This window comes from Diplotaxodon limnothrissa, linkage group LG16 (assembly GCF_057381915.1).
Source record: "Diplotaxodon limnothrissa isolate DT_005_m linkage group LG16, D_limnothrissa_male_GT1.1, whole genome shotgun sequence".
Taxonomy (NCBI): Eukaryota; Metazoa; Chordata; class Actinopteri; order Cichliformes; family Cichlidae; genus Diplotaxodon; species Diplotaxodon limnothrissa.
The window spans coordinates 19,311,699-19,337,681 of record NC_140611.1 but is presented as its reverse complement, the minus strand read 5'-3'; the positions used below and the strand labels follow the sequence as shown (position 1 = coordinate 19,337,681).

Here is a 25,983-nt window from a genome sequence, read left to right as displayed (position 1 = left end):
TTTCCATCCAAACCCAAGTGCAGATATATTTGAGATACCATTTGGCTTTATTTTTTCCAGGTTTTGTAAAACATATTTTTGGGGAGAAGATCCACAGCTTTCTTCCCCCGCCCCCCTTTCTTCTTCTTCTTTATCAACAAGAAAATTAAAGCATCCGTGTTTTACTTTATGTCTGTATTCACATGCGTAACTGCCGGAGCAGCACATCAACATTTCTCAGCTGTGCTACAGTTTCAAAAACGTCAAACGTTAACACTGATCAAAGCTCACCTTCTCCTAACAAAATAATATTGCACTTAAACTTTCACACCAGCCACCACTTTTCCTCACACTTATATTTTGACGTCCTTGCCTTTACATTCACACAAATATAGTTTATCCTCATACAGACACATCAGTAAGAAAGTCTTCTTAAAAAACACAAGGGGCTAGAAATTACACTAATTTTCAAAAGGAAGTTTTTCTACACTATACTTGTACAAATCTCGGGTATTTTTCAAGTGCTATACAGCAAGAAGAAATAGTGTTTATTTTAAAATAAAATTCCAGCTGGCTACTGCTCGTCCTCGTTTTCCTGGCCTGAGCCTTCGGAGCGATCGCCTTCTACTCGATCTGCAAAGAGGAAGAGGCAAATATTAAAGAGAGGCTGAGATTGGTCTAACAAAAACAGCGTGCTACATGCGTGTGTGTGTGTGTGTGTGTACCTGATCTGATGTGGTTGAGGGAGGCCAACATTCGAAGCATGAAAGAGGCCGGGACTGTGATCGTGTTTCTCGTTTCCTCCAACATCAGCTCATTCCGAGTGATGACCTTGACGAGAAGAGAAGAAGAAAGGTTTTACGGTGGGTTTGGTTTTTTTTTTCTTTTCTGTGGGTTGACTCTACCTCCTCAGCGAGGACTCTGTTGAAAGATGGCGATGCTTCCAGTGGCGACCAAATCTTGATATCATAATCTATCCCTGAAGAAGCCAGAACTGAAACAAAGCAGGAAATGAGAGCAATGTCAACAAGTGAAGAAACATCGTCCGGGTTCAGGCGGGACATCCACGGGACTCACTGGGGTCGTAAGGGTGCGGCTGCAGGCAGTTGACCACGTGGTTGTCGGCTTCAAGTAGCATGAGGTGCTCTGCGGTGTGTCTGTCCCAAATGAAGATGTGGCCGCAGTCTGAACCACTCATCACAAAGTTGTTGCCCCAGAAACACGACTCCTTTATCTACACACAGTTAAAAGGGAACATTGAGTATTTTGGAAACTGTACTCTTCAAATTTCACAGTCTGACAACAGTTAAAACACTGATATCAGAGCCAATGGATTAATATGAGTTCAGACTAATACAACACGCGTGGCCCGAGGTATACCATTGTCCTGGAGTTGCGGTGGCCTTTGTAGACCATTTTGACTGAAGGTCTCCTGATATTCTGAGTCTCGCTCTCCTCCATCTCCCTCCTTTCTTTCCTCCTGCGGAACAGCTCCTGAATACGAGCTGCTGCTGATTGTCTAAGAAAAACAAAACAAAAAAGAAGAAAGAAACCCCAGACTCATACACGTGCCTGAAAGCAAACAAACCCATGCTGTCAGTGCTGCCTCAAGTCTCATGCTTCAGACCCAAGCTACACGGATATTTTTTTTTAAACCATTAACAAGATTGTAACAAACAAGCTCCAAGCGAGAAAGCAGCCACTTGCAAGCGAAAGCACCTGCCTGATCCATCATAACCGACTCAAGCCAATAAAAGTTTGTTCTTCTCAACCTTAGAGTGACTTCAACCAGATATACACTGTAACAGTATTGTACACAAAGCTAAATCCAGAAATGTTTTAATGATACAATTTTCATAATTTTGACCAGACAAGCCACCAGAATAGATCTGAAAAATAAAAGAGAGAGAGGGGGCAAGAAAGACATAAAGCAAGTGTAGCCTTTCAACTTTAATTTGAGGAAGGTAATGGGTTAGCATTTATGGAATTATGCACACTGCCTAATTTTGGGGTTGTCAACTAAATAATTCACTCAATTGGCATAGAAAAAATATGTTATTACTACTTGAATTTAACAAATAAATAAATAGTCTAGAGGGGATTCCATTCTTGGCATTTGCATTTGGAAGCTGTTGCAGTAAAACCATAACACGGGCTCAAAGAAGCTCTAAATGAAAGGAAAACAGGCCACCATTAGGCTGTGACACTACGAGTGGCCTAATAAACAGCCTGGATGATTACAGGATGAAGAACTCCACCACCAGAACGTCTGGTCGAGTGAAGAACTCTCAGCCACATGCAGTAAAGATCACGTCTTCATGGTCTCCTTCACGTATCCAGTAGTCATGGAACACGACTGCAGAGACAGCAACTGGCTTCCTCCATCAATCCCAGCTCTCAGACGCTCTCCCATCTCTTCTTCTGCCTCCTTGCAAAATTGTTTTGCAAGGAAGACCACGTTACATAACCACACAATCTCATTTCATTATTAATTTCTTCACTACAGACAGAAGCTCTTCTGGAACTAGTGGCTTGCGTCAGGTAGGGGGTGTAACAGGGAGGTGATGGGTAAATGATAAATGGACTGATTCTTATGTAGCGTTTTTCTACTCTCCTGGAAGTACTCAAAGCGCTTTTTACAACATGCCTCATTCACCCATTCACACCCACTCATACAAGCACTTCCCTTCTGTACTTAAGTGCAATCTAAGCATTCACACACAGATGGACGCATCGGAGAGCAACTTGGGCCGCATGCCCAAGGATACTTGGCATGCAGACTGGGGAAGCCAAAGATCGAACCAACCTTCCAGTCAGTAGCTGATCTGCGCTACCACCTGAGCCACAGCCACCCCACATGGGGAGGTCTGCACAGAGGTAGCAAGGTAGTCGGGCATTAATAGTCTGCATACATCCAAATCTCCTAGTAGAGAAAGGAAGTTCTTAGTGAATCGACAGTCAGAGGCTGTCAGTCAGCTCGACAGCTTTGTGCTCATAATCAGGATGAGCCACCAGGGGGAGGAAATCTACTTTGATCAAGTTTCCAAAGGTAAAGAGTTGAATATTCTGCAAAAGGCACCATAAAGGTCGAATTAAATCAAATATGTTTTATCTTTAAAAAAATAATTTGCGGACAGGTTATTTAGTTACATGTTCAACTACATTTGAGTCCTAAAACGGTTAAATAATTTTTTTCAATCCCCTCAAATTAAAGCCAAAAGTGCTCATGAGCTGCCACTTTCATTTCAAATCTACTGAGATGGCATACAGCGTGAAATTTATGAAAATGCCACTTTTGTTTAAACCTTTGACCTCGCTGTGTGTAAATGTGTCCGTTTTATATTCGTTTGGCTCCTTTCTGCAAGGATTTCATGCATGACACTCATTTCTTCTCCATCTGTTCTACACAAAATGCAGCTGTGATGCTTCTGTTCACACCATTTGTGGAGTCAGTACTCACATGCACGGCACTCTACAGTCAGCTGTGTGTGTTATTAGTGCACTGTGAGAGAAACCGTCAAACCAAGACAAAAGAAAAGAAGTTATCCGATTACTGCACATCACGTTGTGCTCTTAATTTTAAATGCTCCGCAGCATGTCACACTCCTGATGCATTAGATGCGTTCACTTTCCAATGCAAACAGATTACCTGATCATCCTATCTCCTACTGCAGATCCTCTGGAATTAAATCTATATTTGTAGTAAAACAGTCAACAGCAAAGCATCACAAATTCTAAAATCGGCACACCCACCCCCTTTTTAACTGAACTAAGGAATGCGAAATGATCACCTGCATTCAAACAGAGTTTTTCTTACTTGTAGTAAGAAACATTATGCTCTCAAACACACCTCTGCCCCTGTCCTCTGAACCTTGAGGGGGGGATAAGAATAGGATCATCATCACTGTCATCAGAGTCCTGGTTGCCGCGTGCGGGCTGACTCTGGCCCTCCACGCCCTCCTGCCCCTCCTCTGTAGAGGGCTCTGCTCGCCGACAGCCCCCTGACCTCTCCTCTGTACCTTCCGGCTGACTCCTCTCCTGCGGCGAAGACGCCATGCTGTCTCCCTCAGAGGAGCCCTCTGCTGGAACCTGAGCTGCTGAGCTGCTGGGGGCACTGGAGCAGGAGGCATCACATGCTGGTTCTACGGAGGAAGCCAGCAAACTCATATCATCGCAATCAGGATTGGAATACAGAAAGCCATTCATTGTGTCATGTTTATTGTTCTAGATCAGACAATGTTTGAGATCGAGGCGTTTTCATGATGCTGTAGGAGACGACTCACCCTGCTCTGATACCGAGCTCTCTGTCGACAGACTCTCTCTGCTCTGTACAGCTGCAGCTTCTGATGTTTTGGGGCCTCCACTGCCCATCGAACTGGACGTGCTGCTGCTCCTGTAGTGGAAGAACAAGAGTTACCATCAGTCCTTTTGGGGTGTTTTTTCCTGAAAATTACTCATATTTATCTGGGGAAAAAAAAAAAAAATAAATATGGGAAGACACAAGTATCATGCAGTTGCCCCGACTATAAGAAGGTAACTCCTATTGAGTTACCTGAATTTGAATGGAATGAGTGAAGTTGCACTGGAGACCTTTGCTTTTCATTCTGTCTGTAAACAAGACAGCTCGAAAAGTTCTGAATGAATTCTGATAAAACTCTGTCAGGGTGTAAGGTGGGTTCATGTTAACTCTCCATTAAAGTTTGGCTTACATCCACCAACGTCTTCACTGTCAACTTATTGATTTATTTGTCAAAAAAATTGACAAAAAGCCTGATAACTTAAAAACTATGACTCTCACAAGCGTGGTGTGTGTTGTCAACACATACAAACGTATACAAAGCACCGTATGAAGATTTAAATGATCATGTCAACCTTATTTATCTGAAGGTCAACATGAGCCAAATTAAATTTTATTGTCATTTATTGTATTGACATACAGGTATACAGAGGAGGAGATATGAGCATTATAAATATGAGATTATAAAGTTAATCCAAGTATAATGTCACATTCAACCTAAAAAGCTGACACCCACTGGCCATCACTCACCACTCATCAGTGAAGTCCAGTTTGATAGTGCTGGTGGTGGTTCCCTCTGAGCTGTAGTGCAGGCTGAGGACAGGCTCTGCTGCACTGGGTCGACTGGTGGAAGTAGAGGTGGAGATGGATGGGATGCTGCTGGCTGGTGCAGCAGCAGATTCATCAGCAGGTGAAGCTGTAGCTTCGGCTGCTACTGAGAGAGGAAGAAGAATACACACAGGCAAAACAAGCAAGGGGGGCTTACTGAGACGCACTGGCTGTACAGACTAAAACTCTGATCAAAAGTAACTCTTCCTGTCGTTTGCAGTGTGCAGTTGGTCATTTAAAAACACACCACAAATATGCAACTCTGTGTTGCATCCATTCCCTCTGATAAACAACATTAAACAGAAATGGGAACATGCAGCAAACGTTAGACAAAACCACAAAGGACACGTCGTAAAAGACACGTATTGACAGACAGCCACAACAGCAAGACACAAGACGCACACAAACACACACATGTCAAAGGCCCTAAAGGGTCATTACACCCGTTAGCTGCTAGCTACACTGAAGAAAAGGAACAGGTTTCCAGGGAAGATGAAAATTTGAGCTGGAGGACAAAGAGGGACTTGTTGCTAAGATGCTACATCTCTGTCAGTATGCACTGTAAATAATCACAGATGTAGTGCTTCATATATAAAGCTATACAGTACACACAAAGTAGCTTGATATTATACTGTTGGTGTTGTATATAAAAAGTATTATAAATACCTCTGGACTCAGACCTTTGTCCTAGAGTAGTTAGAAAAGTTATTTATTAGTAGTAACTGATTGGCTGCCCCTAGCAACCAGAAGGAGGTGGGTGGAGCTTGGGAGTGTGCCGATGGAGGATGATGTCGGCGATCGTGAGCAGTGATAGCTCCAATCAAAGCAATCATTTTCTGTAATTTCCCCAGTGATCCATTAACTTATCATTATTATGAGAGTCATATTAAAGTGAATGTGCCTCGCTCCATTTTCCCAGTTGCATCTGCACACATAAACATCTGCAGCACAGGCGTGTCTGGGCATGCACATAGGCTTATGCCTGGCTTCTTAGAAGTCAAGTAAGTGTGTAAGTGTAATAGTTACACTGATCCACCATCACGAAATGAGACAAAAAGATTTTTCTGACCCCCTTTTTTTTGGCACATTGTGCATTATGTGGTGCGCAGTGAGGATTTTATCAACCATCAGCGATACCAAAAGGGGACTTTACTACTGTGCAAGTTGTTGAACCCTAGAGCACTGATCACAGGTATACCTGCATATTCTAAAGCCTAGAATTACTAAGATAGCTCAATATCCAAATCTCTGATCATGCTTAAGATGAGCATCATCCACTTTTAATTATCCTCTTTAAATTACAACAAAGTAAAACGTTTAAATTAAACTGAATATGACATTATTTTCAAATTAAACAAAGCTGTGTAGATGGTCCACTCTGATCAAGAGAAATCAAGAGTGAACCATTGGGGCTTTTCAGGGTTCTTGTGAAGTGTTTATGTAACAACATATGTGCCTTAGAAAGACCATTGTTTTGCTTTGGCACTATACAAATAAAACTGAACAGTTAAAGATGAAGCCACATTAAATCTGACTACCAATGCTAATCATTGCAAAGGAGAAATGTCAGACGTAGTAGGGCATTTTAGAAAAAGCTAAATATTGCACAGATGGTTCAGCAGAGAGCACTGAAATGTATATGTCTGAGTAGTGCTTTTCTTTGTCATCCATTTGAATTTTGGAGATATTGTTTATTACATTACTCAAAGCTCTAACTTCTTAAACAATTGTATTAAATCCTTTGGCCAGAGCAACAGTAACAGTCAGACACATCCACATCTGGACAGTAGAATATTGAACAGTAAAGCAGTGGATACAGAGAAAACAAAAACATGAAATCGATGGAGGACAAACAGTGGAGTGAGACAGGATGAGGGAAAGTGGTTAAGACAGAAGGTGGAGAAGACAAAGCGAGTGGCAGGGTGAGGGTCAGGGAATGGGGTTGGGGAAGGGAAAGACGCACCCTGCTGTTCATCAAGAGTCATGGATCCCAGCTGTTTGTTTACCACAGACGAGGGGGAATCTGGAACACAAATGAGACCAACTAAACATTGAACAAAGAGGTCAAACGTGAGGGCTCACACGGGTTAAAAACTTCTAAATCATGTTTAAAATAAATGAATAAATAAATAAATCCAAGGCCAAGCAGAAAGAGCTTTCACATCAGCCAAAAATAAAAAAGCTCCTTCATCTGATAACAGCTGTGATCGGTTTACAGAGTGTTGGGGAAGCTCAGTGAGAATCAGCGATTAGTAAGTCTGAACGGAAACAAGAACATGATTTTCATGCATGCTTTTTACAGATGTGCAAAGAAATGTTTTATATCTGCTGTGTTATGTAGAACCTGGAAATCCCAACCATCAAGAAGTGCTTACTTGGGCTTGCCACAACAAAACAACAACAACAACAAAAGAAAAAAAACCCAATAACATCTGTTTGGCTGCTGGCTACACAACACACTTCTCCAAGATAATTGGCTTTAGTTGGTCACAGATAAGTGAGAAGAAGCAATTTAAATATTGTGTCTACTGAACTGCACAATGACGTGTTCAATAAAAGCTTTCATAACAGATGCCTCATTATGTAAAGCCAGTTTTGTTGTGTGTTTAAAAATCGGTTTATATCTTTAATATTAAAGTTGTACCTACATTTTTAGAGAAAAAAGCTGAAAGTGAGAGAAGCTCTTCGGGTTAACTAAATGCTGTCACATTAAAACTGAAGCAGAACAAACTTAAAAAATAACTTATTAATAAACATATATTACATAATCATTATTTGATTCGAGGGTTTTACTTTATTGCTTTGCGCTCGTGCACAGACCAAAAAAAAAAAAAAAAATCTGTTGAAATGTTACAAATTGTTGCAAATAGGAAAACCGAGCAATAGTTTTGCGGTCTTTCCGAAGCTCCTTCAGAGTCAGTCTGTGGATTCCAAAGTGGATGCTTTTTTGCTTATTTTCACTCCAGCATTTCAAAAAAAAATTATTATTATTATTTTTTTTTTTTGTTTCAAGCATTTTAGTTCAACTCAAGCAAGTAAAATCACTTATGTCTGTTTATTTTTTCTGTTTGTCCACCGGCTTTTGAGTATCGAGACACATTTACAAAACGGGCAACACTAACTGATGGAAATAACCTTAATTTTAACATCAGCAGTAGGTGAAGCCAGTAATGTGACCTATCCAATGACATTGAAGAAAACAAACAAAACAAAAAAAAAGGCAAGTTATATCATCAAACATGGTTGAACAACCATGAGGCCAAAGCAAAGCTTCATACCGTCTGGTGCCACTCCGGCAGGAGAGTTTGCAGGTGAAAACTCAAGCAACAAGTGGAAAGATGGAGTGAGAGCATTAGTGAGTTAAGGGCTGAGCAAACAGTGGAGAGGCGACACACTGGACTCTGGAGTTTAGAGGAAATAAGGGGTGAATAATAAGAGAGCGGGGAAGATCAGTGTGTGGTTAGTGGTCAGTAACAGCAAGACTGGGTCTTTCTGGAGCCTCTCTACAACAGACATGGCTGTCTTTGCTTAAAAGGCGGGGACGGGTTAATGGCAGGGGAGCAGCCCTTATGGAGGGATTGCTGCAGGGTTGATGAGCTCGGAGGGGTGGGTAACCTGTACAGGGTTGGTTCTCAGGAGCAGCAGCGGCAGAGGTAGCAGCTCTTTGCGACTGTCTCTCAGGGGCTGCAGAGGAAGAAGAAGGTGAAGAAGAAGAAGGAGAAGGGGCCGCTCGCCGACCCCGTCCAGGTGGGTCAGCCAGCCGGAGCAACCTCTGCAAACGCCTACACACTAAACTTATGGGCAGCCGATGAGGACCATACTCTGACAAAGGGGCAGAGGAAGAGAGGAAGAGTGGATGCACGATTAGAAGACTGACGGAGGATGTGAGGAGAAGATTCGGCACAGAGAATCGGGCAAAAATGAAATAAACAAGCAGGAGGAGGAGGACAACAGGATGCTGAAGGAAAATAAAGTGAAGTGAGGCTGCTGCTTGAGTGGAGTGGCTCCAATGAACACACACCCACACATACACACACGCGGACACACACTCATACACCGAGCAGTTAACCCTCCTCATTGGACTGAAGGCTTACATGTGAACAGTGAGTGCGAGTGCGGTCCTGGTTTCTTACCTGAGAGTGCGGGCTCAGAGGTGGGCGTGGCCGTCGGGGTCCCAGTTGTGTCACCCTGACTCCGCTGCTCTGAGTCGGGGGACGACGTGAGAGGGGAGGAAGAAGTGGCCGAGGTCTCCACTGATGATGAGCTGGAAGGAGGAGGTGCTGTGACTGTTGATGATGACCCTGAGGAGGAAGAGGAGGTGGATTTAGGCATGGGCGCAGTGGTGGCCGCTGCGGGACTGGCAGGTACCTCTGGGGAGTCCGTCCCCACAGGCCTCTCGGGGGCGCTGGACTCCTGACTAGAGTCGCCTGTTGCGGCAGCTGGAGCATTCAACGTCCCCTCGGGACGAAGAGCTGTACCTGAAGACAAAAAATAAATAAATCAAGCAATGATTTTAGATTTTGGCTAGTTTACGGTTTATTATCACAGAAAGATTCTTAACAGTCAGTCTTACTGAAGTTACTCCGGCCCGTTTGAAGGCCGGAGTATTGAAGCCTCACCTCGGGGCCGCGTTTGAGGTCGGGTTCCTCTGCTACTCTGGGCTTCACTGGCCTCCTCAAACCACCGGGACAGCATGTCCGACATCCTCTGCATCAGAGACACGTTCGGACTCTGCTCCCCTGGAACAAAAAAAAAAAAAAGGGAAAACGTCTTTAGATCCTGTCAAGCTTTTCATTTTGACACAGTCCATATTTATAGAAATGACAAAAAAAAAAAAAATTGGAGTATTTGTACTCAAAACAAACTGCTTATCATAACTGATCATATGCAAGCAGAGGCTCATTAAGACCTGCACAAGGATGACTCATTACACAAATTATTAATTTAATATATGAGAATTTAGGGAAAATTTATCCCCAAAAAATGACAAACAAGAAATCCAACTAGAAAAGAAAAAAACCCAACTTGTGAACAAAGTAAAGCACTCTGAAACAGTCATCACCTGAAACCCAAAGATGAGTTTTTCCTCCATTTGACTGATTTTTTTTAAATTTTATTTCTGAACAAAATAAACCACAGTAACAAAATAGATTAAACAACTTAAACTACGTTCATCTATGGTGGAAAAAACCCTGCAGCAGGAGACCGCTCCAAGTCATTTGCCTCAAAGTGAGGTTTCTACTCTCTCTGACCCAAGCAAACTTTGATACACTATAAAGAAGTTCAGCTTTTTACACACATTTTCACCTGAATATGTGAAATATAAGCTGTTACTATTGCCCCAGAGCTTTTTTTTACCATTTTTCAACCCAACCATTATTTTAGTTGGATGTTTGTTCACTCTTATTGCTATTGTGTCTAGTTTGGGCCACTCTGCATCAACTATATCAACTTTAAAGGAAACACTTTAAATCAGGTTTACATACTCTGAGCTCCAGTTCAGTTTAAAGGGTAAACTTGATGGATGCATCAAGAGAACTGAAGCTCAGGAAGAACAGCAGGACGTCCAGAGGTCAGGTTGGATCTACGAGATAGTGAACCCTAAAAACTCAGATGTATTATCAGTGGGAGTGTCTGCGCCAGAGAGAAAGCACTGCATCAAAGAGAAAAAGTGCTGCATGAAAGAGCCCGTTACCAGGTGAATGTAGCTTGTGCTGAAAGTGCTCTGAGTGTTCAATAAGATGGGAGCTGGGATTTAAATGCATTTACCACAGATCACTGCACTGTTGGTTCTCTTTTTATTGGTTATGTTCATAAGTTGCAGAGTTGGTGATGAGACAGTTTTATGGCCTGATTTCTTCTTCGTCTAAGATTACAAAATCAATATGGGGAAAATATATTGCTAAAAATGAAGGAAACGCTTGAACAACTTTAACTTTTTGGTGTGATTTTGAACCCAGTCCTCAAAGAGTTGATGATTTTTACCACTGAATGGCAGTCAAGATTTCAAACTTGAGGATTTCGTTCCTAAGAGATCCAATGTGTGATGCAAGTGTTCCCTTAATGTTTTGAGCAGTATATAAAAATATATTTTGCAGGTTGGAGTCTTCTCAGAGTTTGTCAGAGGTCGGGCCTGTCATACGAGACCGTCGCTGTAGACGAGCAGGAGCACATACTGTGATCTTACCATCTCTCTCCCTCTCGCTCTCAGGGCGAGCTCGGGGTCCAGTGTCAGACCAGTCACCTCGTAGACGGAGGCGCTTCACTGGAGGCTGCCTCAGCTGTGGAAACACACACACATTCACAGAGATTAGCAGTTTGTCAGTCAAGGCATGGTCAAAAATAGCTGCGCTGCCAAAGCAAAACACTACTCGTCTCTATCAGTGTCCTCTTTAAAGTGTTCCCCCCACCCCACCCCCTCCTCCTGGCAGCATGACTGAGGTTGCCTGCCACTTTCCAGTCCCCCTGGCTGCAACAGGCTGAGAGCCAGAAATAGGAAAAAGAGGTTCTTAGAGCAGGGACTATCCACCGCTTCAGTCAGGAAATGTGTGGACAGGTGGTGAAAAGGAGCAGAAGCTGAAAGACAGTTGAATAAATCAGATAAAAGGATTAAACAAACAAGGTCGCAGGTAGAGGAAAACAGAGGGGGTAAGGAACACTGCTCCTCGCCTGCCCCAAAATCAGCCTGAACTATTTTGGTGGTTTGAGGAACGCTGCCTGCGTCGCTCGCTGTATTTGGAAAGGAATGCGTGTGGTGGTTGCATCTAGACACAGCTGAACTCGCCATGGCACCGTGACCCAGCACATTCGGACACACGTGAAGACCACCACCGAGCGTAAACACGCAGTTTCCTTGATTGTTCAGTTGTTTGAATCTCAAAACTAACAAAGGAAATATAACTAAGAGCCAAACAGATCAGGCAGTAATTCATGACGCTGTTTCCATCCTCAGTGCGTTTCTTCCTTCTTTGTATTGGGTTTGTTTTTCTCAGGGTCATTTGCTCACCTCCCTGCACTGCATCAGCCACCACAGATTTAGCACTGATGTCTGCAGGGCCCAGAGGAGCAACAACAAGGTCAGTTCTGTTTACAACAATCGGTCCTATTCGCCCCCAAAAATCAGCCGCATGGACACCTCCGCTCAGCCAGACGTGATTATGTTTATTTTCTATAGAGTCAAAAGGCCGTTAGCACTCTTAACAGGAGACATAACATGTGAGGCCTCCATTAACCTTCTCTGTACATGTAACTTGAGATCTACACTCCAGTAGTCAGTCAGCTGATCAACAAGAAAAGACAGAGACTCTTGATTGTTTTGGGTATTTTACCCATTTTTTAAAAAGTGGTAAATATTTTTGGATTTTGCCTTAGACTGACAGATAAGGCAGATTTTTATTTTGTAGATCAATTATTACACACTTGGAATAATGGAAAACTGTCTAAATGACAGCACAGTGTCTGAACCGATATAAACCTTTAAAAGACACAGTTTGGGAGAAAAGAATGACAGAAGAAAAGTTCCCATTGGGATCTCACCTCCTCTCTCCTCTCCTCCGACGGGCCCTTGAGCTCTCGAGCCTGGTCATCTTTGGGATTGAACAGGTAAATGTAATCGGAGGAGTAGCTGACCAGCACCTCCTGACCGTCCTCGCTGTAGCAGAGAGAGGTCACTCTGCACGACTTGTTGGCCAGGTGAGCGGGAACAAACCGAACACACATGCCCGTGGTTCCCCGGCCCATGTAATTACCTAAAAAAAATGAGAGAGTGTGTGCAACTTAGCCAATGAGTCGGTGAACAAGATTCTTAATTATATTTGTGGATTTGGTCCAGACGATTCGGTGGGTTTGATATAAATGATATGTCAAAAGCAATTGAATGTCTATTTACTGTGCTGAAAAACAGTTTGGTTTAGTTCAACATTTTTGACCTGGGTCAGAACAATCTAGTCTTCACCACTGGCTTTACTGCACACCATCTCTGAGGTTTCAGGCTGTTTGTTTTTGCGATACTTGGCAGCGTTGCTGTCTTTCACTATTCCTCTATAGAATCCATAGCCACTGCCTTTAGAGCCGAGGAAAGGGTTACTGATGTGATTAGATACACATCCTGTCAGTCAGTTGGAATTTGGGTCAGATTTTAATCCTTTCCCTTTCGTTCAAGCCACACAACTTACCTACTTGAGAATCAAACTCACGTGTTTTAAAAGGAATTCTAAAAACATCATTTTAAAACTCTGTTACAAAACAAGAGCTGGCGTGCTGAGCTTTACTGCCCATTAGTCACTGGAGGAGTGAATATAATCAAGATGAAAGGTTTACCATGCCATCCCCGTGTCTAGAAGTACCCAAGTCTATTGGGCAACACGAACAGCCAAATTAATAGACTGGACTTCTGCCTGAGGTGAAAAAAATCAAAGTCCTGTCTGCGCTAGCAGGGGATTGGATATCAATCCAGTAACTGTTTGTTTTTTTAAATGAGATCAACAAAGGCCAAAGGAAAACAACTTCATATCCTTAACCTTGTTGTAGAACGCACCTTAAAAACCTGGTTCCAGTTTGGAAAACCTGTTTGCATCAATCAGCTATGCTTCGTTTCTCCTGTGGTGAACAGTTGTCTTTTCTCGTTGTCTCAAACTGACGTTGTTTTCAAACTTGCCACAAAAATGGTCTGTATTTATTTATTCACTTTCTTAAGGATGTATTTGTGTTCTAAGGAACACTCGTTATTTCAGGCATTACACAAAAGTTATAACAGTCCAAATGACAGTTTTACAGATGCTCATAAATATGAATTTTTCTTATTAAAACATTTTACTCAACCATATTTGCTGGCCAATAATATTATTAGCGATATACTAGATTTAGACCCCGGCACAAAGAGCAACACATCTAAAATGTACAGTAGGATCCAGAGTAATAATCCACCCTCATTATCTAAACACTGAACTCCTGGTGGAAGTGTAGCAACACTGCCGAGAAATGGCCCGAAGACTTATTCAATAATTAATCAGACAAATCTCCATCTTTTAATAACTGGATCTATCGACCTGGTCACTATGATAACGAAGCTACTGCTGGTCTTGTTAGTGTATGTAATTGTGGTATACTCAAACTTATTGTTGAGTTAAGGAGAAATGTCCATACTTTTTTCGTCATACACATGTACTGTGTTTATCCCATTAATATCCACATCGATTTATTAAATCAGTGTTATTCTTTTTCTTTCTCCATTATATTTGTAATCTCAGTGGGATAAGCGATAGGGAGAATTTAAGTGTTTTGTTTAGCTTTGTTTAGAAAAACTATGAATAAAGTTTAATAAAAAAACAACTTGTTGGCATGCCTCACACCCTACTATTTAAACAGTCTGTTTAAAAGTCTCTGAATAAAAAAAACTGACTTGCATTCTGTGTAGGAACAACGCTCCATAAATACCTTTTATAAGCAGTTGTCAGAAGGATTTAAAACACACAGGAAGAAGTAAAAATACTCGTGAAAGTATCTAAAAATAGAAATGTCCAACAAGAGACGAGGCACAGCAGGCTGGGACCAAAAACTCAAAGGGAGATCCTCCCCCCGCTGCCTTCATGTAAACGAGAAACTGGTTGAACATTCAAAGCAAAAACGGACATTGCAAGTTTAGTTTCTCCACCACAACAGGCTGCGTTACCTACACATTAACACGAGGATAACGAATTTGTGACGTGTAGAGTGGCTAAGTCCACTGTGCAGGGCTGCTTACCCGTCGCTCTTGTGCCCAGCATGCGTCTGTCGTAGATTCGTACTGAGCTGTCGGAGCAGCCCACGGCCAGGTAGTACGGCACCAGCGGAGAAATTGATATGGAGGTCGCTGCTCTTCTGCAGTTTATCAGGATGTCCTGAAATGAAAGAGCGCAATGAGGTCTGGAAGTCACTTCTGCTCAGTAATGGCAGATATCACTGATTGAGAATAAATTTTTTTTAAAAAATGATGTAAACTAATGTAAAACTGATGCCTGCAATAAATCCTGTGTTGATTCAACTGTAATCATTTTGAGAGGTACAGTTTTAGAAGCTCAAGAGGTGTTTCTGTTGCTTTATGAGACTTTATGAAACCACATTAACATCACTGGTCAGACTAAAGATATTTGATGTCAAATCCCAAACTGCTGTATCACTCTGAAGTAGTTGCACCTAATAAAGTGGAGCAACTGCACTACCAGGTCTGACTACTGCAGGCTGATGATGGGGAGGCAGAGGGGCCGGTGACAGCAGCTGGTAAAACTCTTCTGACAGTTTTAGGGTAACAGGTTCTCATCTGGAGCACGAAATACAAGAAGATGCAACATAATCTAGGAGGACACGGTTTCTCTCTCACACACACACTCATCTATCAACTGAAGCACGCTGGTTTAAAGCCAAAGAAACCGCTTCCTAGAGGAGAGACCAAAAGCTGTTTGTGAAGAAAGCAGTGAAGTAAGAAAGGGAGGGGGGGGGGGGGGGGGGGGGGGGTCCATTATCAGTCCTGCATGAATACAAAGTCCAGTGAGCCATTTTTGAAAGAGAAAAAAAAAAAAAAAAAAAGATATCCACAAACTCTTATACACTAAACACTGTGAAAAACTCAAGGTCAGGTTCCTTAAATGGGCTATATAAAGATTACTTATATAGCTCAATGAAAACAACAGTACAATATAAACTTATATAGCCCCAGGAAAAGCTACACTAAAAAGCAGAAAAAAATAAACATTTAAAAAAAAAAATGTCACACTGGAGCCAAAACCCAAAGAGAATAAATTCATTTTTAATAAAGACTGTATCAACTAAGCTGTGCAGACACAGAGAGGGAGATTAATCCATAGATCTGATAGTGTTGCTGCAAAAGCTCGATCACCTCTCTGTTTTAATCTGGTTTTAAGGGCACCTGCCAGGGTTTCACAACAAAAAGATGGTTCTTCAATCGATCCCTCCCCAAAGCTACAAACACATTGATCCTGACCCTGACTGGTGATGAATCACAGACAGAAAAAAGACAAACATCACAGATGTCACCCGTACATCTTTGCAGTCTTCTTTAGTACAGCTAGTTTTCATGCGAAGGTCGAACCATCGCACCGTGCCGTCCTCCCCGCAGGACAGGAACGTGTAGGGGTCATTCGGTACCGTCATAATCTGAAGAAACAAAGCGAAGCTTAGAAGACAGGAGGGTAACGAGTAAGAGAGAAACCCTTTTCATCAGCTTCTGTGAATCAGCACCTCATAAGCGGTTCCATAATGGCAGGTGAACTGACACTGTCTGTTGTACTCGGGACTCTTCTCAGTGTGGGTGTAGTAGATGATGCCGTCTCCAGAGCAGGAGATAATTTCCTGATCGTTGGTGTGGGGCATGAACTTCGCACTGAAGATGTTTGCCCGATGACCTGAACGTATTGACTTCTTGACCTGAAGCAGAGAAGAAGAAATGTATGATGACAGCTGCATCAGTGTGGATGCTCGACCAGAGGCAGCAAATCAGCAGATGAAAGAGTATAAAATGTTGACATCCTGGGGGATTTTTGCACACATTTACATAATTTTAGACACTAATGTGTTCATTTGTAGTATTTAGAGTTGCTGGTAAGTGGTCTCTGGGAGCAATGCCATGCTTTTTCTGACTGTTTCCAATCTTTGTCTAAACCCAAGCTGAAGTCAGATCCCTAAGTATTTGGACAGATACCATTTTTGCTGTTTTGTTTCTGCACACTGCCACAGCGGAAGTTCAAATAAATAAAGATGTGACTGAATTCAAGGTGTTTAACAAAATTATTGCATTTAGCAATTACAGCCATTTTTTATATGCAATTGGCAGCTGTTTGTAGCTTTTTATTTTATTGCACAGCAAAGAGGCCCAGCATGAACTACACAAAGACAAGAAGGCATACTGGGATTATTTAGCGGTTAGCCACAAAATGCGACTCTGCTGCTAGGTTTGGCGTTTGACATTTTGTTTTGTTTTTTTTCCTTTTCCCTCATATGACATCATTTGAAAGTCAAAGTATGTCAAAAAAAGAGAAACTAAGGGAACCACAGAAACTTCTCTTACCACTGTTGTAATAACAAAGATGAAAACACTCTCAAGACTCTCATAGATTGTTAGACACTTATGTAATTTTAATGTTTAAGAGTTAGAGTTTTATGATGAATACAGACTCAAACTGGAGACTCGGCTTAATTTAGATCAGGGGTGGGCAATTCCAGGCCCCGAGGGCCGGTGTCCTGCAGGTTTTAGATCTCACCTTGGGGTCAACACACCTGAATCACATGATTAGTTCATTACCAGGCCTCTGGAGAACTTCAAGACATGTTGAGGAGCTAATTTAGCCATTTAAATAAGCTGTGTTGGTTCAAGGACACATCTAAAACCTGCAGGGACACCGGCCCTCCGGGCCTGGAATTGTCCACCCCTGATTTAGATTAACCTAACTAGACAACTACACAGACCAGGAGATCTCCTACCTCTATATTAGATAACAGTCACATTAAAAAAAAAAAAAAAAAACCATACAAATTCCTGCTCAGCATCCCAGTTTTAAAGACTAGCACCACCCTCCAATTCACCACATTTCTGTTTCAGAAAAATGTGGGCAGATAAAAAAGGTTCAGAATAATGTGGGATATTTTTGTCCCAGCGAAACAAACCTTCAGTGGGTGGACATCCCTCACAAAAACAGTTGTGGAACATCCATCCATTAAATAATTCCTTTAGTTTAGTATCTCAACTGTGCTCTGCCAATTTAAGCTTTTTGTCCTGTTTTATGGCTAATTGACCATTTATGCAAAGAATAACAGTTAAAAATGATCAGTTTGGTGTTCATCCATTCATCCAACCTTTTTGTTGTAAGGGTTGGTGATGACCAGGAAGGTATCGTCCGACCCTGACAGGATGTATTCGCCCGTGTCGTTCCACGATATAGTGTTGACCTGAGGAGAGATCAGAGAGAGCGCTTACATGGTGTTTACACTGACAAACGCAAGTTAAATTCCGACATCCATTCATTACAGCTTCATAAACGTGACGACTTGTTGAATTTCTTCATTTTATGTAATACGAGATTGATGTAAAACAAATAGTTAAAAAATAAATAAGTAACTCAGTCCAGCCCCAAAATGTGGACACGTGAGAGAGGATTCTGCATGACGAATGTGAATTACTATCAGAGAAGCGAATAACAAGAAATGGCATGTCCCTGCACACAATTACATTTATATTATTGTCTTTTCTGTGCTTGTTAAGCATCAGCAACAAAGAAAATCCCTGAATGCCTTTGCTTCAAATCAGTAAGAAAATATGGATGCCATCGTCCAATTCAAATTAGGTTCATTAACAGTTCGATCAACTGAAATAACCACCAACATAAGGCTAGAGAATGAGTTAGCTGTGGATCTAAGGAACAGCAAAAGAAGAGTGATGCATCAGGTCAGTGTTTGCTGTCACTCTGTGGATCAATATTTCATTAACACCTGCAGCCTCTGTCAGCGCCTCATCGTGTCAGACTGCCTCTGCTGAGACATTACACTGCGTGTATTCCTACATGCAGACCTCACGTCTGAATCAGGTTTTTAACATGTTTGACTCGGTTTCTGAGACGCTGCACATCATCTATAGTTAGATTTGAGGTGGAGTGTAGGTGAGGCCCCTCCTCACCTAATGAAAGATTAACAGATGGTGACAGATGAGGCAGGAAATGGTGTTATTTATTTATTGTGATGGCATTTTTAAACACAGGCTAGGGTTAGCATCTCGTGTAATGTGGTACAGTGCAGAGTCAGAACAGGTCAGGTATCTCACGGTGTCCACTGAAAAACTTCTGTAACTCCAAGCTTAAAATTTCTATAATAAAAAGTAATCAAAGTATTCACAATAATTCATATTCACTAATATTATTCTTCTGATGCTAAAATCTGCTAAATTGACACATTTTAGGTGGTGCAAATAGAAAGTCTTTATCTGATTAATAACTTAAAGTGGACCTGTTACACTTATTGTTTTCTGTCACATATACATTGTTAAAAAGGTGGATGTTCATATTGGCCATGGCCAAAGCCTTAAATAGTGAGGTCAGCGTATATACAAGTAATCCCTATGAGCTTACAGCTGGGGTTTCAGGCTGCTCTGAATGCTGCGTTTCAGACTGTTTTTTCCACTCTTGGATGCTTTAATGTCAGGATGTCTGATATCCCTCATAGACTGACAATGAGCACAACAGCCCCTGCTTGTTCAAGTCATCTGTTTATAAGAAACAGTCAATCAGTAAAGGAGCTAAAACGGCTCATTTCAGAACATGGCTGAAGGCCAAGTATAGCTAAATAAAGATTATTTTGAAATGAATCATACAAGTCTTGTAGAGTCCAAGACAAAAACAAAACATACACCGTGTTAATACAGAAGCTCTTAGCTACTTAACTAAACGCAAACTAACATATTCAGAAAATGCAATAATAATATCTCAATCATTGTGGCTAAGAGCTGCACTTTAATGCAGCTCTCCTGAGACCTGCATGCATGCAATGCTTGTTGTGGTGTCTTGGACAGGCTGATGTCCTGCCCTGTAGTGTGACAGGACGTGTGACTGTTATGTCAGCTTCAGGTTTCTCAGAGGAATTAACCACCTGACCTGATCTGATCTGTTCAAGGCTCCACCAGCAAGCTGAGAAAAAGTGACGTGGCGTGTTTGGCAGGGAGAGGACTTCAACCAATAAACACGAAGAGACGGATAAAAATGTGGGGCACTTACGCAGCCATCGTGTACGTTCAGTGTTGCTTCGAGTTTAAGCCTCTGGACAAATTCTCTTCTACCTGTGAAAACAGAAACATGTAGATTTGAGAAGGCTGTCAGGCTTTAAACTTTCATTTGAATCGCATTTATCTACCAGTCTTCACTTAAGTGCAACAGGAATAAAATGTCACGTTAAACAGTGGCTCTGTAGCTTGTGTTCCATTATTCATGCAGTGGAAGCCTTGTTTGCACCAACAGGAAGAAACGAGGCGAGTACAAACAAAACCGCTCTGCAATAAGACTCGAAATGCAGGAACAGTGGTTCCATAGTTCACAATGTCAACCCTTAATATTTTATCTTATTTTTGTGAACATCTTTCTATTGTGACCTCAGGGCAAACACACACACACCTAAGATTTCCCAGGTGTTTGATTAATTTAGCAACAAAATGACATTTAACTGGACGAGAAATCAATTCAAATAGCAGATATTAAAACACAGTTTTGGAGTAAGCAATTTAAACCTTGACATGATATTTATTGGTAGTCCAACACAAAGAACAGAGACGTAAGTGACCCGGAGGCATTTGAAAGGTTTTACAGGAGGGGAGGTAAAGAGGACACAGTAAAACAAAAAGAGATCAAAGAGTCAAACACACAAAGGGGAAGGAAACTGAAGTAATTACCTGATTAGCAAATCACAGGAAGATTCAGGCCTCTGGATAAGTAGCAACAGGATGTGTGTTCTTCAAAGCATGTGCTATTCTAACAAACAGCTTCAGGGTCAGGGTCTCACTTTCTAAAGTCATCAGTTTTGCAGTTTTTTCATTCAGTTACAATCACCGCATGATGAACAGCAATATGGTCGTCCTGATGGATAAGTTATAAAATTCTGTTTTTCTGATCATCTGCGTGCAAGCACAGCTGGATTTCTCACTATCTAAGGCATGTCGTCAACAAAAAGATAAGAAATCCAGATAAGGTGGTTATATTTGGCAGTCTTCTGGATCCAATAACATTTATCACACTGTGCACAGAAAGCTGGTATGCATCACAAGCATCTCCATCAACAGGTTCAGGCCGATAAGCGCACACCCTGAATGAGCCACACATGTCAAACTACTTCTATTAAAAGTCACACACACGGAAGAAGGAAAGACGTTCAAGGGTGCCGTTGAAACGTTTAAAAATTGGCTCAACCTCTAATGGTGGAACCGGGTTTCCACTAATAAACTTCAAGACAATCACAGAGGAAATCCACAATAACGGTGGTAAGATCAACTCAAAGACAATCAACAACAATACATCCAAGGATTTGAGTGAAAATGGGAAAATACCCGTGACAAGGCAAAAAGCCGTTCATTTATTATGAGCCCAATTTCCGTTAGTTTATCTGCTGTTCCCAACTTCCCCTCTATGAGTTTCACAACTTCGTCACTCTCATTTTTTTTTGACAAACACCAACATGGCTCACCATGTAGTAGGGCCTACAGGAAGTCTACCTGCAAGGAGTCCGTTAAAAGCATCTGCATGTTTGAATCAAACTCGGTAATCACATCTAGGAGAAGGTGAGAGTCCAGACTAAAAGAAAATGTTACTGGGAGGCCTGGAAGGAAACCAGCACAATCAGGACAATCCTGAAAGGAAGAAATAACCAACCTGTGCCTCAGATAAAAAAGGAAGAGACGCTTCGGATAAACCTGAATAACATGTTTGATATTAACAACGCTGACGCGGTTGTTTTAAGATCACACACACATCGTGAATTCCTTAACATCCAATGTGAGCCAGGGCGGTGTGTTTCACTGTCAATGTCAGCAAAGGACTACCAGAGAAAGCAAGACATTCCTTCATCATTGCAAACTGTCACTTAAAGGGTGAAGCCTGACAGGGAAAAGCAAACTGTGCCAAAGCTAATGTCCTCATCCAGCAGCAGCAATCAGGCCACTGATCATTATTATAGCAGTACTGCACAAATGATGAGCAGAAACGGCAGCATCTGCTACAAGACGCTGAGCAGCAATGTCTTCACATCCCTGATGGGGTGAGTGCACAGGCTCCCATAAGAACTGATCATACTTTATGGACTCTTCTTTGTCAGTCAGTGTGGTTGGACCAACTACTAGTCACCTCAAAAACTAAAACCCCATGTAACAGTAGTCAATAAACTTCTTTGTGCTAATATTTTTCTTTTATAAAGGTGAACTATTTTAATCCAGAAGAATTTGCTGTCACAATTAAGCATTTATTGTATTAAATAAAAACATTATTCCAGTGTGAAAACAGCCTTTAAGGGAAGAAAAACAGAAATATTTAATTTTAAAATAAAGTAGCTGCTTTCCTTATGTTTTCCTTTATATTTTTAACTACTTTAGTAATAATGAAATGACTCAGTGAGCTGTTGCAAAAGTCTGGTGGCTTATATACTAACAAGAGCCTTAACTTGCTTCAACAGGTGTTATGAATGTTGCAGAAATAGTCTGGGAGTGATTCACTTCAAAAGCTTCTCTGATATCACCAATCGCAAGCACAGTCACGTCACCTATAAATGGATTAATGATGAGTAATGTACTAAGTACAGTCATGCCTAAATCTGCAACAATACTCAGATTCGCTATCAGTTCACAGAATCAAATGCAAGACTTTTTACATTCTGTTTAAAAATGTTCACACACAAAAAACAGTGCAATCAAACTTGTCTCTGCTTTTTTTCAGAAAAATTGGTCTAAGTGGCTTCATCGAGCCTGGTCCGCCAGCTTCCACTGAAGTTTTATAAAGGTTTTATAAGAGCACCTCCAAACCTGAGGCCTTGGTTGTCAGTTAGAAAAAGCTGGATTGCCCACTTGTTGGACCAAGTGGACGAGTCCAAGTATTTGGGGTTTGTTTACGAGTGAGGGAAGGAGGGAGCAGGAGACTGGCAGATGGACTGGACCAGAATCGTACCAATCTGCCTCTCTGTGTAAAGAGAGCCGAGCGTGAAAGCAACGCTGCTGATTTATCGGTCGATCAACATCCCAAACCTCACCTTTAGCCATGAGCTGAGGCTAGCGACCAAAAGAATGAGATTGCTGATGCAATTGGAGGAAATGAGCTTACTTTGCAGGGTGGCTGGACCCTCCCTCAGAGCTGAATGAGGCACTCGTCATTAAGGAGAGACTCACAATGGAGCTGCTACTCCTCCACATTAAAAGGAGGCAGTTGAGATAGTGTAGGCATCTGACTGGGATGCCTCCTGGCACCTCTTAGTTGAGGTGTTTCTGCCTCCAACTGGGAGGAGGACCCAGGGAAGACCAAGTACACACTGGAGAGATTATATCTCTGCCTGAACAACCTCACTTTTTGAATGCCTCAGTATCCCCCCCCCTCAGGTGGCTAGGGAGAGGGATGGCTGCTGCCCTCATGAACCAGACTCAGAGAAGTCATGAAGCAGACTCAGACTCGAAAAAGAGTGGTTGGCTTTTAAAATGCACTAAGTCTGCCTGTTATTTGTTTTCTTTATCATTTATTTGTAATTTCTTTTTTTAAACGATTTTGTTCTTCTACCTATACAGCTTTTGTCAACAATTGTTGATCTTAAATTTTCTTATAAATAAAATGACTTAGCATGATGTAACTTAAGATGAGTAAAAATAGTAATTCCTAGTTATATGAATCATCTCTTAGGCGTTTCCTATCACAGTTCTAGGAAAACCCTACAATATAGAAGACTTTAAACCTCACGGGACGTTTCTCAGTTTCAGCTGAATATAAACCCCCAACTTGTTCCCCTCTAACGCTTCTTCTAAGCTAAATTTATCCTCCAGGAGCTGTGACCCACACATCACAGCATGTATCCTCTACACGACAACAGCTCTGACTATCTCTCAGACATGCTAAATACAGGACTGACTAAACCTCTGAGGCACCTGCCCCACCTCTATGGGCTTATAAAGCCGTGAGGTACAGACTTTCTGACAGTTTTATCTCTCCGAGTGCAACACGGGCAACATCCTCTGTTCTCCTGCACTGTGCTCTCACAACCAACACTCGAAAATAACTATATCTGCACTTTAAAAAAAAAAAAAAAGAAAAAAGAAAAAAAGAGACCTACCTTTACACATTCAAATTATGACTGAATAATTTATCAATATAGCAACTTTCAGCAACCAGGACTTTAAAATTTATATTTTTTTAAAGTCTTTTCCAGAGGACTTTAAAAAAAATAAACAGACTGAAATATATGATAGAAAAATATCTTCCCCCCAAGTTTAAATGCATTTAATGCAGCAGCAAAGAGGAAAGCCTTAAAATTCAATGATTACATTTCCTAGCAGATCAGTGATGAGCAGAACCGGAATGCTGTTTCTGCCTGCAGGAACCAAGGATGTAAGAAATAATCAACGCAGTGCAGCGCTGCGACACATTTTATTGACTGAAATTATGCAGTCCTATTACTTTTACTTACAATTGCATTAAAACCTTAATAAGTTGCTGCATTTCATTCAGTGTGAGATATTTTCGCCTTCACCATTTCCAGATATTTACCATATATATATATATATATATATATATATATATATATATATATACACACATATTTATTTATTTATTTTGTGGCTACTTTTATTGTATAAAACCTGTCATTTTTATTTAAATATTAATAAAGTAATTTTTCATTTAATACATTTTGTACCATTTTTGGTCCTTTAAGCTTGCTTCCAGTTTGGATATGATGCTACAACGCACAAAGGACGTAGTATTACTGATAAATGCTCACGTAATGTAAAAAGCATCAGTGCTCGAAAGTTGTAAATATAGGCAATTTGAATTGTTACCTAGATGTAATATTATTATTATTATAGCATCTTTACTAGCTGGACTTATTTTCCTTGTGTTCCTTTCTTTTGTACAATTTAACCTTTCTGAGCCATTTTCCTTTGTCAAATGTAAACTCTGGTTATGTGGCGTGTTAAATGTTTTGACTGCTGTAACATGGGAATTTCTTGGCTGTAACGATGAATAAAAATATCATTATTATTATTATTATTATTATTATCATCATTATGTCATCTTAGCTCATTTATTTTGATAGTCAAACAATTGCAAACTAAACCATTTTAATTTCCTCTTCTAATCCTTCCCGGCCCTGCTGGTTGTGCTACTTTCAGCACCTTGTGGCCTTTTCACGCAGCAGTAATGACACATCGGTTTCTGTGAGTGTCTTGAAAAGAAAGCCTGATGCTGTCAGCACTTTCTACTGTAAACAGACTCCTGCCAAACTCAGAGCGCTTTTATTTTTAATGCACCAGCCTCTCATAAATGCATTACATGATTGAACCCTGCTTTTATTGCATTATTTGTGCCATTACAGGGATATACTTCAGACTACTATATATGGGGGTGCCTTCTACAGATGATTGCACAATCCTGCGATTGCACTGAAATGAGATCTACACTGCATTTCCTTTGAAAAAGTAACATTATGTCTGTATGATGTGATGAACAGGCCCGCACTGCTACAAATTAAGCACAAGTCTGAACCTCGTCTTTGTACTGTTTTAGCTCCTTCACTATAAATAAAAGGTGCAGGCTGTGTTTACACTGTGTAGGTTGGGGGGACGGGGGAGCGCGGATAGCGGCAGCTGTCTGTTATTAAGCAGGTAGTGTCTTGGACTGGGACACAGTCTTCCTGTCACTTCTTGTGATTCTGCAGCACACACACAGTCTGCAGATGCACACTGCTCCTACACGTTTCTTCATACATGTCAGCGTTAGCAGTAAAGAGGCATTGCTTTGTTCTTACCTAAATAGTTGGTCCTGATGGCGTTAGGCTCGCTGTATCCAATTAGGCGTTTGTTTACATCCCAAACGAGGTTGCCAGTGCAGGACATTGTGACCATATGTGGTTCTGAATTGACAATAACATTGAAACAGAGCTAACCCTTCCCCTTTTTTGATGTCGCCTTTTATCTCCCGTCGCCTCGGAGCAGTCCCTGCCCGTTGGGACGCCGTTGACGTTAGCTGGAGGAGACACTCAGTGTCCGCATTGCTGGAAGGGAAAGAGTCGCTCCTGTCCGGTCTCCGCTGTTCCCCCCCCTCCCCACTGAGCTGAAGCCCGACTGTGTTCCTGTTCTCCGTGCTGCTGCTAACTATGTGTCCTGTTAG

General features: G+C 41.5%; 1 protein-coding gene across 4 annotated transcripts; it reads right to left on the bottom strand.

The window, feature by feature from the left end:
- dcaf6 (ddb1 and cul4 associated factor 6) lies at window positions 1–25,983 on the bottom strand. Of its 4 annotated transcripts, none has more exons than XM_085375223.1 (21): window positions 25,622–25,983; window positions 19,858–19,919; window positions 17,951–18,043; window positions 16,340–16,525; window positions 16,142–16,255; window positions 14,847–14,982; window positions 12,641–12,852; window positions 11,292–11,385; window positions 9,724–9,843; window positions 9,238–9,582; window positions 8,720–8,926; window positions 7,068–7,127; window positions 5,027–5,210; window positions 4,263–4,372; window positions 3,830–4,121; window positions 3,629–3,670; window positions 1,360–1,498; window positions 1,057–1,213; window positions 885–973; window positions 705–810; window positions 1–612 (listed from the first exon to the last, which is right to left on the bottom strand). In XM_085375223.1, exons 1-21 carry the CDS (start codon window positions 25,716–25,718, stop codon window positions 554–556), a joined length of 2,904 nt encoding a protein of 967 aa, XP_085231349.1. In that variant the 5' UTR covers window positions 25,719–25,983; the 3' UTR covers window positions 1–553. The 4 variants fall into 4 exon arrangements, with proteins under 4 accessions (XP_085231349.1, XP_085231351.1, XP_085231353.1 ...); XM_085375225.1 differs by having other exon boundaries at window positions 3,629–3,658; XM_085375224.1 differs by having other exon boundaries at window positions 2–612; window positions 5,027–5,207.

Bases quoted from the DNA above. Each gene is read 5' to 3' on its own strand.
- dcaf6 (XM_085375223.1), bottom strand. From the start codon at position 25,718: ATGGTCACAATGTCCTGCACTGGCAACCTCGTTTGGGATGTAAACAAA. The intron at 11,386-12,640 runs GTGAGATCCCAA...GTGTTTCCACAG, and splicing joins CGGAGGAGAGGAGAGAGGAG to CTGAGGCAGCCTCCAGTGAA. The intron at 4,373-5,026 runs GTGAGTGATGGC...CTTCCACTACAG, and splicing joins CTGGACTTCACTGATGAGTG to GAGCAGCAGCACGTCCAGTT.